The sequence below is a fragment of the Lissotriton helveticus genome, chromosome 7 (genome assembly GCF_964261635.1).
Source record: "Lissotriton helveticus chromosome 7, aLisHel1.1, whole genome shotgun sequence".
NCBI lineage: Eukaryota > Metazoa > Chordata > Amphibia > Caudata > Salamandridae > Lissotriton > Lissotriton helveticus.
In genome coordinates this window covers 1,812,144,848-1,812,159,462 of record NC_136068.1, presented here as the reverse complement: position 1 = coordinate 1,812,159,462, position 14,615 = coordinate 1,812,144,848, and the positions used below count along the sequence as shown (strand labels likewise).

Below are 14,615 nucleotides of genomic sequence, written 5' to 3'. Positions count from 1 at the left end.
TGGTGGTCGATTATGAAGTGTACCAGATTCCAGAAATTTTCGTCAGGTGATGGGGGGGCCCAACATCTAAAAAAATGCAGCTGGGGGGGGGGCTCAACCTACAAAGGTTTGAAGACCTCTGCACTAGAACAAGTATTGACGGCCATATATGGTCTACTTGCTCTTAGAAGAGTCTTCATCCATGCTGTCTACCAGCTTTAACGTTGGCACATTAATCATGAACAATGACATTTTAAGAGTTTTAATGTAGAAAGTAGTTTTTTTTAGTCTTTGACTGAGATGTGTAATATTGTAAGATTTTAAATAATCATCACAATAAACTATTTACCTGGTTACATTAATCATGAACACTTTGAGGTCTTCCCCACTTTGTCGAGGCTTTTTGAGGTTGGCTATCATGTGTTGTGTTGAATTTGGGTGTTTGCTTCCTAACTGCATTTGGCTCGTTGGATTTTCACTTGCCTCTGGTCTTTTTTTTACATTTTTTTTTTTTTTAAACTTTATTTATGGAATTTCAAGTTTTTATATAGGTGCAGTTTTACAGGTAGCAATCACAGCAAAACATACAAAACATATTGTCATGACAACAATAGTTACAGTGATAACAGGGGTCAATTCCCAGTACCAGTGTCCGCCACATCGGGCAATCCCTCCTTAACCTTTCTCCACCATCCTGTATCACCATTCCTTGGTCCAGTACCATACATATTTCTTTACAATATCAGCAACAGACTGTTTATGAACCATTAATAGTAAGCAAGCGTACATCCATTCTTCTCTTTCATTTGCCCACCAGTGTTTCAACTTCTGCGTCACAAGTCTGTATCATCTATAACCAATATCACAATGACCGCAAGTCTATAATTATGCAGTGTTGCTCGTACATTCCTGACCCTCATCATCCGACGGAGTCGAGTTAGCCATAAGATATCTCTTCAGGGGATCCCAGACATCCTTAGGCCTATTACGCATTGGCTGTGTTTCTGCATATATAGTATTCTGGTCTTGGCAATAAATAATATCAGTCAACCAATCCTTAAATTTTGGGGCTCTCCCTCTCCCCCAGCGACATGCAATCCTACGGCAATGTCAACAAATGTTCTAGTGGGCTTAGGTGTCTTCATCGTGTATCCTAATAGCATAATGAGGGGATCTCTATCCAGTACCCCTCCAAGCATCCCCTGCAGAGCCGTTTGAACCTGGGTCCAGTAATCATATACCCCTGGGCATTCCCATGCTAGGTGAATAAATCCCGCTCCTTCTGCATTGCATTGTTCGCATCTATCATTGTCTACTAATTGGAATCTCATTTTTTTGACCGGTGTATAATACAACCTTTGTAGGAACTTAAAGTGAATAATTTTGAGCCTTCAACTAGAGGAGATATTAGCAGTAATACCACAACAATAGGTCCACTGCGGGTCAGTGATTTCGATGCCTATTTCCTCATTCCAGTTTTTTCGAGCTTTACACTCCATGCCCTCGCACTGCATCCTAATGCTCCTGTATATTTGGGATACCATATGTCGCCCATCTGCAGATGTCAGCACAACATGCAGTTGCATCACTGTCTCTGGCTCAGCCGGAAACTGTGGTAACACACTCTTCAATCCCTGCCGTAATCTAACATAATAGAATATTTCTAAAGGTGTAGGTTGAGTTCCCTGAAACATTTGTTCCCGACTCTTAAACTGTCCGTTCAGGAATAGGTCCCCCCACTTGTCAATGCTTAGCCGCTGACACATTTTGTGAAACCGCCCTTCTTGCAGCAGCGCCAGTTGGGGGTGATAGACGAGTGGCATGCCCGGCGCATATAATAATGTGAAGTGCAGCATATTAACCTTTAGTATCTTTGTTGTTTTCTTCCTGTCTCAGCTGTTCACTGTCTGGTGTTATGTTTTTTATTTTGAGCTGCCTCGATAAAGCGCCGGGACACTCCTTTGGAGTAGCCGTGCGCTATAAAAATAAATGTATAACATAACATAACATTAAGAATACGCCTCCAGGCGTCCATCGTACATGTCACTGTAGTGAACGGCGTCTCTATAGCTTCAACTGGGCCATGGATGATTCTTTTCAGAGGGAGGGGTTTCGCTATCCAATCTTCTACAGCCAGCTGTGGCATGCATGGCGTCGGTGCAAACCAATGATATGCGTATTGTGCCTGCGTACTCAGATAATATACAACGAAATCAGGAACATCGAATCCCCCATTTGCATATGGCTGGGTAATGACAGACTATGCCAGCCGCGGCTGCTTGCCTCCCCAGAACAACCTCAGTAGTTCCGATCTCAGTGTTTTAAAAAAATAAGCCCCCGGATAATATGGAATATTTTGAAAAAGGTACAAAAACCCAGGTAGGACCACCATCTTAATAAGCGAGGCCCTACCCGCCATGGATAATGGTAACGATATCCATCGCGTAACATTATCAGCCAATTTCGTGATTGCAGTACCATAATTTAGTCTTATCATCTCTTCCTTCTCTATGGACACCCGGATACCTAAATAGCTGAGGTCTGAGCTACACCAGTCTAGCGGGTAGTCCAGCTGAAATCGGGACACCGCTGGAGTGAGGGGGAAAAGCTGTGATTTTTTCCAATTAATTTGTATGCCAGACAAGCGCCCAAACACTAGAAATTCCCGCAGCAGGGGATTAAGGTTAGACTGAGGGTCGGTAACATACAGTGTCAAATCATCAGCATATAGGGACCGATTTGCCGCTGGAAACATTTAAAAGCACTTTGTTTGTGTAGTTGTCGAATACGACATGCTAAGGGCTCAATCGCAATTGCGAAAAGCAAAGGGGAAAGCGGGCACCCCTCTCTGGTACCTCTGGTGATAGATATTGGATTAGATAGCCCACCATTAATAAGCACTCTTGCCGTAGGTTTGGTATAGAGCAGTTTGATCCATGCAATAAATAGTTTGCGGAACCCCATCCTGTTCAGGACGGTAAATAGGTAATCCCATTCTACTGAATTGAATGCTTTCGTAGCATCCAGGAACACAGCGCCCACTGGAAACTCCGGTGCTATGTTTCGAATCAGGGAGCAAAGGGTACACAGATTATGATTGGTGGACCTACCAGGAACAAAACCGGCCTGATCTGGGAGCACTATCTTGGTCATTAGGAGAGATAATCGGGTGGCCAGTATTTTTGCTAAGATTTTTACATCACAATTGATGAGTGACAGCGGCCGATACAAATCGTACTCTGCGGGATCTTTCCCAGGTTTAAGGAGGGAATTAATCACCACCTCACGCATTGAGCATGGCAGCACCCCTACCTCTAACGAAGCCTCAAAGACCTCCTTCAACACCGGGGCCATTATGTCTATAAAAGACTTGTAAAATTCGGCCGGAAGCCCATCCAGCCAGTGGCTTTACCATTTTTTAAAGACATTATTGCGTCCCGAATTTCGTCCAGCTCCAAAGGAGCACTAAGAAATTGTCTACGTATGTCACTTAACCAGCATAGTGCCACGTCGTCTAGGAAGTCCTCAAACCTCACCTCCCCTACTTGTTGTGTAGTGTATAATCTGCCGTAATGTGTCATAAACAAGTCTAGAATTCCCTTAGTATCTTGACATTTCCTACCCTCTGACGTAATTATCTCCAGTATATGCGTGCTATAACGTGGGTTTCTGGTGATTTCTGAAAGCACCCGCCCTGGCCTCTCCCCTCACAGTATCGCCTAGCAAGCCAGTGTTTACCCCTGAATTTTACCTCCCTAGCTGCCTCTTCCTCATATTGCGTAAGCTTGTCCCTAAATTCTTTGTGTATCTGCCCCGCTACTCCCTGTGCCATCTTTGCTTCTAGCTCTTTCAATTCCTGTTCTAGCTTCCTTATAGTACCTTGAATGTCCCTCAGCACCCCAAAGCTTTTGGAGATGCAGTGCCCCCTGACTGTTACTTTAAAAGCTTCCCAAATTGTTTCCACGTTATCTACCGACCCCTTATTCCTAGGAAAAAACGCTGCAATCTCCTCACCCAATTCCAATTTAAAGACTTCGTCTAATAGTGCTGTGGGCTGAAGGTGCCAGGAGGGCTTTGTCTTGTCGTAAACTGGCATACAAATTTGAACCAATACTGGACAATGGTCCGAATATGTCCTCGGCAAGTGTACAACCTTGCCCAAATCCACACTCAGCCCACGAGATAATAGGCAATAATCAAGTCGTGCCCATGTATTAGAATATGTGGTGAAATGCATCCCTTCTCGAAGCGCATTGTAAACAAACCGCCAGCTATCAATTAAACCCCCCTCTTCCATAATGCCTTGCAACACATCCCTGGCACGTCTATTGTATTGGGCACATAAATCCGATCTGTCCATTCTCGGCACCATCGCAACATTGAAATCGCCTCCCCTTATAATGCATGGAACCTATGTTCACCACCTTGCCCCACAAGTGTGTAAAGAAGTCAGGCGTGTCTGCGTTTGGGGCATAACAATTCACTATCGTAACTGTGTCAGTGACAAGCCTGCCCCATAGTAAGACAAATCGCCCCTCCGAGTCTAGCAGATCCACACGCACCACAAAGAGTACCGACTTTTTGATTAGGACAGCAGCACCTCTAGCATATGCAGAATATGAAGAGAATCATCTGACTAACGCCCATTTACTCGCAAATGTGTGATTGGAGCGCGGACCTAAATGCGTTTCTTGCAATAAAACAATTTGTATTTGATGCTGATCCAAGTACGCCAGTACATTTCTACCTTTCCTGGCATCTGCTTCCCCCTTCGCTTAGCCCTCCTGCCAGGCCCGACTTTCAAAGCCTCTCCGTCACCCTCAGGGTCCGCTCCCAGCACTCAAAAAAAATGTCCGCTCTCCAGCACTGTATTTGCCGACAGCCAACCACACCGCACACCACTGCTTTGGCCGCAGGATATATGTCCCTATGCCCCGCTGGGGTCTATAAGCTCGGAGCGACTCACCGCTGAAGTGCTCAGTCCACCACAGGAGTCCCGTCGGTTCTCCGCTCCGTCCGCCAGTGAGAGGCCTACCAGCCTCGAGGGCGCCGCGGCTCTTGCGTAGCCACCGAGTCCGGTCTCAAGCAGCAAAACACACTCAACGATCTCCCGCTGATCAGCTCTCGCCGCTTCTAATCACCAAAGACTGCCACAATCCCGTTGTCCGTGCGCCAGCTGGTGCCCCACATAGTTACCACAGTGGGAATTCACGAAAAACAGTAACTTGAAGGATAATTTAATTAGGATAAATAAAGGATTTGCAGTCGGACCGCGGGAGCCTCACAGTAGTGCAGCCATTCCGCTCTTGCGCCACCTAGCGCCCCACTTGCCTCTGGTCTTTGATTCTGATTTCTTCCTGGGCCTGCCAGATACTCGGAGTCACCTGGGAACCAGCTGATCTCACTTCCTCCACTGGTGCTAAAGCCTATCGCCACTTCCCACCCTCCTAATGTCGAGTGATGTATCGCTTGCCTTTCTCCTGTATTCCAATTACTCTTGTCCACCTCTTTGTTTGAGTTTAAGTTTCCTGGGTTCTTCTTATTATTGGTGCTAACTGCTTGATTTGTTGACAATCTAAGAGGATGGGGAAATGCTTAGGACCCCTGGACACAAATTATTATTAGTTGAGATTTTTCAGCACACATGATACTGTGCTCACTAGTGTCTGCCTCTCAGCTAAACAGTATGTTGTTAGCTTGGCACACTAATTTTCCAATGAATTTCTTTAGGTCTTCAACTTCTTTATTCAGAGCATCAAGTCTCGAACAGTTATTATTAGATTAGAGTATTCTGGTTCAATTAGTGGGGCGACTCTTTCTGGAGTTTGGGTGGTGTGTTTTTCATAATTGTGCTCAATAGAGTTACACTTATGGGTTGAGGGATTGTTGTGTTGTCTTCTGGCTCTCTCAGAAAGGCTAAAGGCTCATATCTCTTTGAACAACATATGGTAATTTCACCTCCACCCCCTTCCGCATTATTGATGATGTTCATAACTTGTGAAGAAGTATAAGAATATGGCCCCTTTTTATTACTCAATCTAGAAGAAAACAATTAAGCTAATGGATCTTTATTATGCGGAGCTATTTCTGCAACAGCGCTGTGTTCAACAGTTTCAGAGGATCACTCTCCTTCCTGCATTTTATAAAAAGCTGAGATATCCTTAGTGCACGTAGGGGCCATTTTTGTTTATCAGCTAAGATTGACTCAACCTCCTCGATTAAGTGATCAATTGTGCCTAGAGTGCAGTTTTCTGCTGCACTCTTCCCTATTTTCACTTGCTTCCCTATGCCTGGCACAACCTCTGAAGCCCTCCTCTTAACCATGCTAACAGTAGCCACTGCCATGTATTTCCTCTGGTGATAAAACCTATATAATCTTCAGCTCTCCTATGCACTGTATTTAAACAAAATTACAGGTAGTGTCAACAGGCATTTTTCTTCTCTTTTAAAGGTGTTTACCTCCAAGATCCCACATTTCTATTGTACGCGCTCGAATAAATCCCAATAAGACAATGGAAACAAATACAACTTAAAGAAGGGAAAATACTTCATAAACTGATTAAAGTGCATCAAGCAGCTCCTGTGCAAACTCTGTGCCTTGAGCTTTCTATAGTCAGCTCATATGCTAGAGCCATTACCAACATCATTAGCTTCTTTTACCTCTAAATGGAATCTTAATTAAGTATGGGCGGAAAATTCGTTCTGCTGGCGTAATGTGCAGATTTTCTGCAAATTAGCGAACCGCGAATCTCGCGAAATTGCAGAAAACTCCCCGAAATTGCGAGCGGAACAGATTTTGCAAAACTGAAGTACATGAAGCACTTACTGGGTTATAGCAGGTTCCCAAGTTGAAACTAATTTTTTTGTAACCATTTACAAAATGGTTACAAAGAAATTAACTTCAACTTGGGCACCTGATGTAACCCTGTAAGTGCCTCCTGAGCGGCGCCTCCAGAGTTTGTTGCCTACTTGCAACTATTCTCTGATCCTCGAAGCAGGGTCAGAGAATAGTTACAAGTATGGCACAATGCTCCTGTCACAAAAATTAAACCACAACAGGAAGCACTTACAGATAAGGAAGCAATTGGTGGATTTAAAGCTCAAATTCAGTAACACATTAACCAGCCCCAAATTAATTTGTCCCAGTTGAGGCTGGGCAGGTGTGCTTTCTCCCCATAATCACCAGTGGTGAACCAGAGGGTGCTGTGATGAACCAGAGGGTGACAGTGGTGAACCAGAGGATGGCAGTGGTGAACCAGAGGTGGCAATGATAAACCAGAGGGTGGCAGTGGTGAACCAGAGGGTGACAGTGCTGAACCAGAGGGTGGCAGTGGTGAACACATTAACCAGCCCCAAATTAATTTGTCTCAGTTGAGGCTGGGCAGGTGTACTTTCTCCTCATAATCTATAGTGGTGAACCAGAGGGTGCTGTGATGAACTAGAGGGTGGCAGTGGTGAACCAGAGGGTGGCAGTGATAAACCAGAGGGTGGCAGTGGTGAACCAGTAGATGATGTGGTGAACCAGAGGGTGGCAGTGGTGAACCAGAGGGTGCTGTGATGAACCAGAAGGTGCAGTTATGAACCAGAGGGTGGCAGTGATGAACCAGAGGGTGACAGTGGTGAACCAGAGGGTGGCAGCGGTGAACCAGAGGTTGCTGTGATGAACCAGAGGGTGGCAATGATAAACCAGAGGGTGGCAGTGGTGAACCATAGGGTGACAGTGCTCAACCAGAGGGTGGCAGTGGTGAACACATTAACCAGCCCCAAATTAATTTGTCTCAGTTGAGGCTGGGCAGGTGTGCTTTCTCCTCATAATCTATAGTGGTGAACCAGAGGGTGCTGTGATGAACTAGAGGGTGGCAGTGGTGAACCAGAGGGTGGCAGTGATAAACCAGAGGGTGGCAGTGGTGAACCAGTAGATGCTGTGGTGAACCAGAGGGTGGCAATGGTGAACCAGAGGGTGCTGTGATGAACCAGAAGGTGCAGTTATGAACCAGAGGGTGGCAGTGATGAACCAGAGGGTGGCAGTGGTGAACCAGAGGGTGGCAGTGATGAACCAGAGGGTGGCAGTGATGAACCAGAGGGTGGTGCTGCTAAACTGCCGGGAGCCCTGTGGGTGTGAGCCCCCGTGCTGCTGAGCTGCCCAGGGGTTGTGAGCCCCCGTGCTACTGAACTGCCCCAGGGCCCAGTGGATTTGAGCCCCCGCGCTGCTGAACTGCCCCGGAGCCCTCTCAGTGTGAAAATCATTTGTGCTCAATTGCCTGTGAGCCCTCTGGGTGTGAGCACACATTGTGCTAAGTGCCCCCCTGCCCCCAGTACATATATACCCGTACCGCACAGCACCATTATGCTCTTGCACTGTTAAGTCTGGTGCCTGGATGCTCCTGATCCGTGTAGGTGGTACCACTGTCTGGTGCAGTCAAAATGTAAAGTCATAACTTGCTACACAGCACCAATAAACATGTGTCTCCCCTGGCAACGGTATGCACATGTACCAGGCGTGCAGCACCCACATGCCACTGCACCCTACTGCCCAGCGCCAGCATATGCCTGTACGGGGCAGTTTAGTATGAGATGGGACATTGTCCAGCAGCAGCAACAGCTGCATGCGCCTGAACCCACTGAGCAGGATCACAATGGCTTTGGATCAAAACGCGCAGCAGAGCTATCTTGGATATCTGAAGGATTCTGGGGTCCTGTGCCAGATGTATTTTTGCATCCATGAGTTTCCCTAGCACCATCCCCATGTAGCTCCTGTGACCAGGAGGCTGCTTTTTCCTCATCTGCTGCTCTGCTCAATCTCTGACGTTTTATAAACAAGATGCATGTGAACTCGCATAGAAGACCCGTCCGTTTGGCCCCGTCCACCACACACTAGCGGTATGAAACGTCTTCCCGCCCATCCCCACTATAATGGCCATCTCACTCAAGGGACCTCGGCGCCTTTTGGCGCGCTGGCAAAGTTACAGGCACACGTGGTCACATATTTGTGCAAATGGCAAAAAAATCTGCGAGTTCGCAGGAACTTTTGCAAACTCGCAGAGTTTTTTGCCGATTTTGCCCATACTTAATCTTAATGAAAATGCCAGTTCTTTATGTGACCTCTGTAACAAAGGTGTGCAAGACTTGAAGCATGTTTTTTTGTTTGCCCTAATTCGACAGTGGTAGATGCCAGAAAATGGTACCTAAAATTAATTCAAAAAAGATTAAATAGTATAACCGTACAGAGCTTAATGTTGCTTCTTAATTCACCTCCTAATGAATTTGTGTGTTATAATCTGTTTACATTTTTAAAATTGGACTAGAATGATCACTTATTAATTTTTTATAACAGATGTCTTTTTATCTCTTCTTTAAACAAAAATGTTGTTCTCAGTAGAGAACTAAATCAAATAAATAAACTTGAATCTTGGTAGTGTCACCGCATTTGCAGTGAGGTACACTAAAAAGAAAAAAGAAAGCAAAATAGAGCAGCTGAAGCGAGGCAGTGTAATCTGTTTTAAAAGGAAAGTTTGTCTGGAACTCAAGTTCACTGAGTCAGAGTCAAAAGGAAACAGAGTTTGTGGGAAAGAAGGTGAGCTGTGGTGTTGAAGGCATCTGAGTCGCGGCAATATGTCATTATTGACAGCTCTGCCTTGGTCGAACCTTTCCCAAATTTGCCAAGCATAATCACAACACTGACGGTGCATCATTAGCCAGGCAAGCACCTAAAATGATGTTAACACCATGGGCAAAGTACAAAGGGACCATTCATCTACTTGGGGATTCATGAATGTAGAACCTAAGGGAGGTGGCCCTGCCAATGCATCTTCCTGTCACTTACTGGTGCTGGACGGCACACCCTTGGCCCAGGCTTTTCCCAGGCACATCCAGCATTGTGGGAGATTTTAAAGCACTTTTATAGCGCAGCAAGCTTTGTGGGTGGTGGCTGGTTGTAGGTTCCTCCTCCTCTTGTGCCAGGGATATCTGGAAGGTGTGGTCCCAAACAACAACAGGATCCCCCAGAACTCAGCGTCCCCAAGAAAGTGTCAAAATGCATGGGTTAGGTAGTGTAGTTGAAGAATCAACTAGAGGGGGCAATGTTAATATGGAAATCGATGCATTCTTCGATGAAAATGAAATATTGCCGGTTGTAAACTCCACATCAACCTCTATTAGAAAATATATGTAGTCAAGCAGGCACTGGGACCAAGGCCAGGATTGCTGATTGATAGGGCATGGGGAGAAAGTGTGTGGCTTAGGAGGGAAACTCTTGATCAATCTCACAGATAGGCGCAGCATCATTACAAGGGTCAAGGGAAATTGCTTCAATAAAGCACACATGGCTGGAGGGGTACGTACACACCTAAAATACCAGGAAAAGTCAGATGCCACATGAGTTAGGAACTCATAGCCAATCAGGACCTAGCACATGCAGTGATCATATTGCTTCCCATGCCGGACATCTGGACACCGTATGCATTGGCCATATTGTGTCCACGTGAGGTCTAGTCCCACCTTTGATAACTATTTGACAATAAATTTGCGACTTGAAACACAGAAACCAACATTGCTTACCATATATAGTATACCAGAAACTTTTAGAACCCATCATGTGTTGAATAAAAGAAAGACAGACACCGATTATAAATTAGGACAGTTCTAAGACCTTGTGCCTATAACTGTTCTCCGGGCTGTAATGTTTAATTACATAAACTGCCAAACATCTCCTGTCTTCTGTTTTTTTAAGCTATTTCAAACTCTTGTAACAATACCAGGAAATTGGAGATGTGTTTGATAAAGAGATATGGCCACAACTCTTCCACCGCATCATCCATTCGATTGCAAGATATAACTACATCCATTTGTGCCAGTACCTTGAAGAAATGTTGGCAATAGGTTTTTCACCGCCCTTACAGTGTCTGTCATCCTATCCACTGTTTTTAATTGTGAAGCAATATGGGAAACTCAGAACCTGCTTAGATTACAAGGCCTGAATTAAATCATTATTAAGAACAGGTACCCTCGTCCCCTAATCTTCACAATACCTTATCAATTCAAGAAGGCATATATTTACACCAAGCTAGATCAGTTGGGTGCTTACCATCTGTTATCAGTCGGAGAGGGTGATGAGTGTAAGACAGCTTCCTGAACCACATTTGGTCTGTTAAAATTACCTTGCCTTTCCATTCGGACTCTGGAATGCACCTGAAGCCTTTCAGTATTTTATAAATGAGGCCCTATGGTAATTTATTGATTGTGTGCAGTTGTCTATATAGATGGGATCCAAACCTAGTCCAATTTCAAGGCCATCTTACGGGCGCTTCGAAAACATTGGGCCGATTTAGAACTCGGCGGATGGGTTATTCTGTCACAACGGTGACGGATATCCTGTCTGCCTGAAATATAAATCCCATAGGAAAGATTGAAAGACTGATGCAGGTCTAATCTGGGACCAGAAGGACTTGTGAGAGCTGAAGTTAAATTAAGTGGGGCCTGCTGCTTGTGCTTTTGTGTGCACCTCTCACCTCTCATGCCTTGGATCCCATACCTGTTTTGCCCCACTCTGTCCTTGTTGGTTGTGCAAGTGAGACTGGGGCTGGGCAGGATCGTGCAGAGAAGGGGACACAGGAGTTGCAGCTTCACCTGCCTCACTAGCCATCACAGGCCATTGGGTGATGCACTGCCTGTAGCTGCAAGTAATAGGCAGGAGCACCAATTGGCGTGTGGCGTGCAGGTGAAAGGGTAGTATGGTGAGAATGTGCTGTAGAAAATGGAGCTGCACCGCTGTACCAGTCCCAGTGCTCAGTCAGACCAGTCTAGCTAGTCCCACCATGGTCTATGTAGGTTGTGGGCCACAGTGTAGACAGCAAGCTGTGGTCCGTGAGATGCTCTGTGCTCCACGTTCCACGTTCAACCCTCCACGCTCCAACCCTCGCCTCTGATTTGATTCAGCATCAACTACGGTCTTCCCACTCAGCAATGGGACTCGAATTCCTGGGTAATCGAGGTCCAGCACATTCCTACTCTATGTTAGTGAGTTCTACTATCTCTAGTGGAAACACCACTTGCAGGATGAATGCAGAAATGTACAAGTGTAAATTGGGGGGGCTGTGGGCCCTGAAGGCCAGTGGAGAGTGTCATGAGCTCTAGAGTCATGTTGAGGCAGGTGTGGGGAGTTTGGTGGACTGGAGGGTGCTGCACAGATACAGGGGCTCTAAACATGGGGAGCTTAGGAAAAACGTAATAATAATAATATGTTCTCTTGTGTGTGTCCTTTGCTAAAGATTAGTGGGGAAATTGTTAAGAATTAATTAATGGGCCCTAGAGAATAATATAGATCCTGATGAGGGCAACAAATAAGTACCATTAAGCAAGGTAATAATGAACCCTTGTTACTCAGCACCAAAGCACTCCAAGGGGTGGACATGTGATTTATAAATATACCTGCTATGTGATGTTCAAAAGAACAGAGGCATTCTTTACTGTTGTGTTTTATAATTTCCTAAAAAGAGTCTCTTTTCAGCTAAGGATCTTATCTAAGCCCATTATAGTGCCATGCATCCCACCCTCATCCATTCCCCTTGCTGAAAAGGTAGGGAGGAAGTGAAGGCCTGGGCCCTAAGAAGTTAAATACACATACCATGTAGTGGCCTTGGTGATGCCCATTCAGCATTCACACACCCCAGTGCAGTGGTGTCTGGCACAGCCCATTGTTCTTCAAAATGTGCTACTGGTGGCCAATCTCCCCTATAGGAAGTGGTGTTAACACAGCAGTGGAAGAGAAATGCCTGGTGGAGGTGACAAGAGATGTACATTGTTCTGCTCTTCCCCTCCAAGTAGCAGAAGAAACACCACTCACATCCATAGAAAATAAATGATCTGTTCCCACTATCACAGCACAGGGAGTGAATGAATCACATGTTCACTTTCATAGTATGTACACTAAGGTGAACCTTATTTGCAAAATTAAAAAAAACACCTGATAAGTCTTCTTTCTTCATGCAGCACCTCCTATCTGACCAATGTCTTGTGTATCAATACTTTCTAACACCACTGGTCATTATGGCTTTTGGGGGCAGCAGCACATTCGGGGTAAAGAGGTGTGCAGGACAGTCGTCAAGCTAGGAGTGTGGTGGAGAGTTTGCCCTCCTTTATTATAACTCACATGTTGCCCTCCACAGGTCTTGTTGCACTGTTGTGTCTCTCACTAACCTCAGCCATGCAGCATAACAGTCCACGCAGACAAGGGAAAGTATCACCTTCATCCACCCCATTAAACAAAATATAAAGAAGAGAGTGGATGAAGTGAAAGACCAGATGGGATTGTGCACAGGTTGTCCATTTAAACCTGAACCACCTGACAAAGAGCCCTGAGAGGATATCAATCCTTTTAAATATATGACTCAAACCCTGGGACACTTGATGGAAACCTTTAGTCATAGTGCATTTCATGTCCAATTATTATTATTTTTATGATTGGTAGTATTGGTATTATTCTTATTAATAGTATTTGTTATTCTTATTATATTTTTCAGGAAATGCTATTAAGTGTGAATACTGCTTGGACCTAGCCAATAAGAGATGCTCTGGTGAGCTGGTGACCTGTCCCACGAATGTGGAAGGCTGCCTGTCTGCAGTCAGTGAGTACAACCGTGGTAGGTGCCAGATAGTTGAGGGATCCTCATGGTATTATGTCTATGCTCAGGTCTTAACAAAAATTAATTAGCAGGATTGAAAGAAATGACGCACATTGTGCTGCTGCTCATGCAATGTCTGACACAAACACTCTAGGAACAGATAGATTCAGCCTTTCCCAGCATCAGAAAATGACACAGCATCTTGGTTCTCAAGCAAGAAAGACAGATGTGCATTCATTAAATGCAAAACAACTCCCTCCTGGTACTATCAATCACGTCAGGAAAACAGCATATTCTTCCCAGTACAGGAGCAACCTTGAGGAACAAACCATATCTTTCTTCCATGCCTTTCCATGCTGTCAGTAGCTGAGCTCTACAAAATACCATTCTAGTTGTTGGTCAAGATGACGCTTATGCAGTTAGCTCTTGGACAAATGAGCATGTGACTAATCAGAGGTGAACAGGCAATGAGCAAGCATACCAGGGCTGCTGCAAGAATTGAAGGGCTGGGTGCAGAGTCAGTTCCATGTCAGGCTAGTGCTTCATCATGTCAGCCTCCCTTATTGCTGAGCTCTAGGTGGGGTCCACTCAACTGCACCACATCAATACTAAACCCAGCGTCTCAGAGGCACAGGCCTGTGGTGAAAATATATTTTTCTACCTATTGCATAATGTACATCAGTCTCTGAGGATAGCTGTGTTTTATCTAGAATGCCTAGTTCTTCTCAGCTGCATGCTAAATATTATTTTTCCTTATTAATTTATTTCGAATCAAGTTCTTCACTTCCACCTTATATTGTGACGTTTACTGATTTCAAATCGATAGCTCAACATTTTCCATTGTTACCTTGCCTCCAAGCTCTGGTAAACAATGTATCTAGTGTAATGTAACCAATACTCTAGATTTAAATATTACCACATATTTTGCAACATGCAACTCTTAGAATCTCCAAATATTTCAGAATAATAATTCTCCGTGCAATTGTTCAGCCATTTTGGTTTTCAGATATTACTGGC

General features: G+C 45.0%; 1 protein-coding gene across 1 annotated transcript in view; it reads left to right on the top strand.

Annotated features, from left to right (window-relative positions):
- The window catches only part of LOC144769723 (phospholipase A2 inhibitor and Ly6/PLAUR domain-containing protein-like), a 56,865-nt gene that overhangs the window by 15,103 nt on the left and 27,147 nt on the right, over positions 1–14,615 (top strand). Inside the window, exon 2 of the mRNA XM_078653904.1 lies at positions 13,469–13,616. Within this exon, the coding sequence (XP_078510030.1) occupies positions 13,469–13,616 (148 nt within the window). The remainder of the gene's footprint in view (positions 1–13,468; positions 13,617–14,615) is intronic.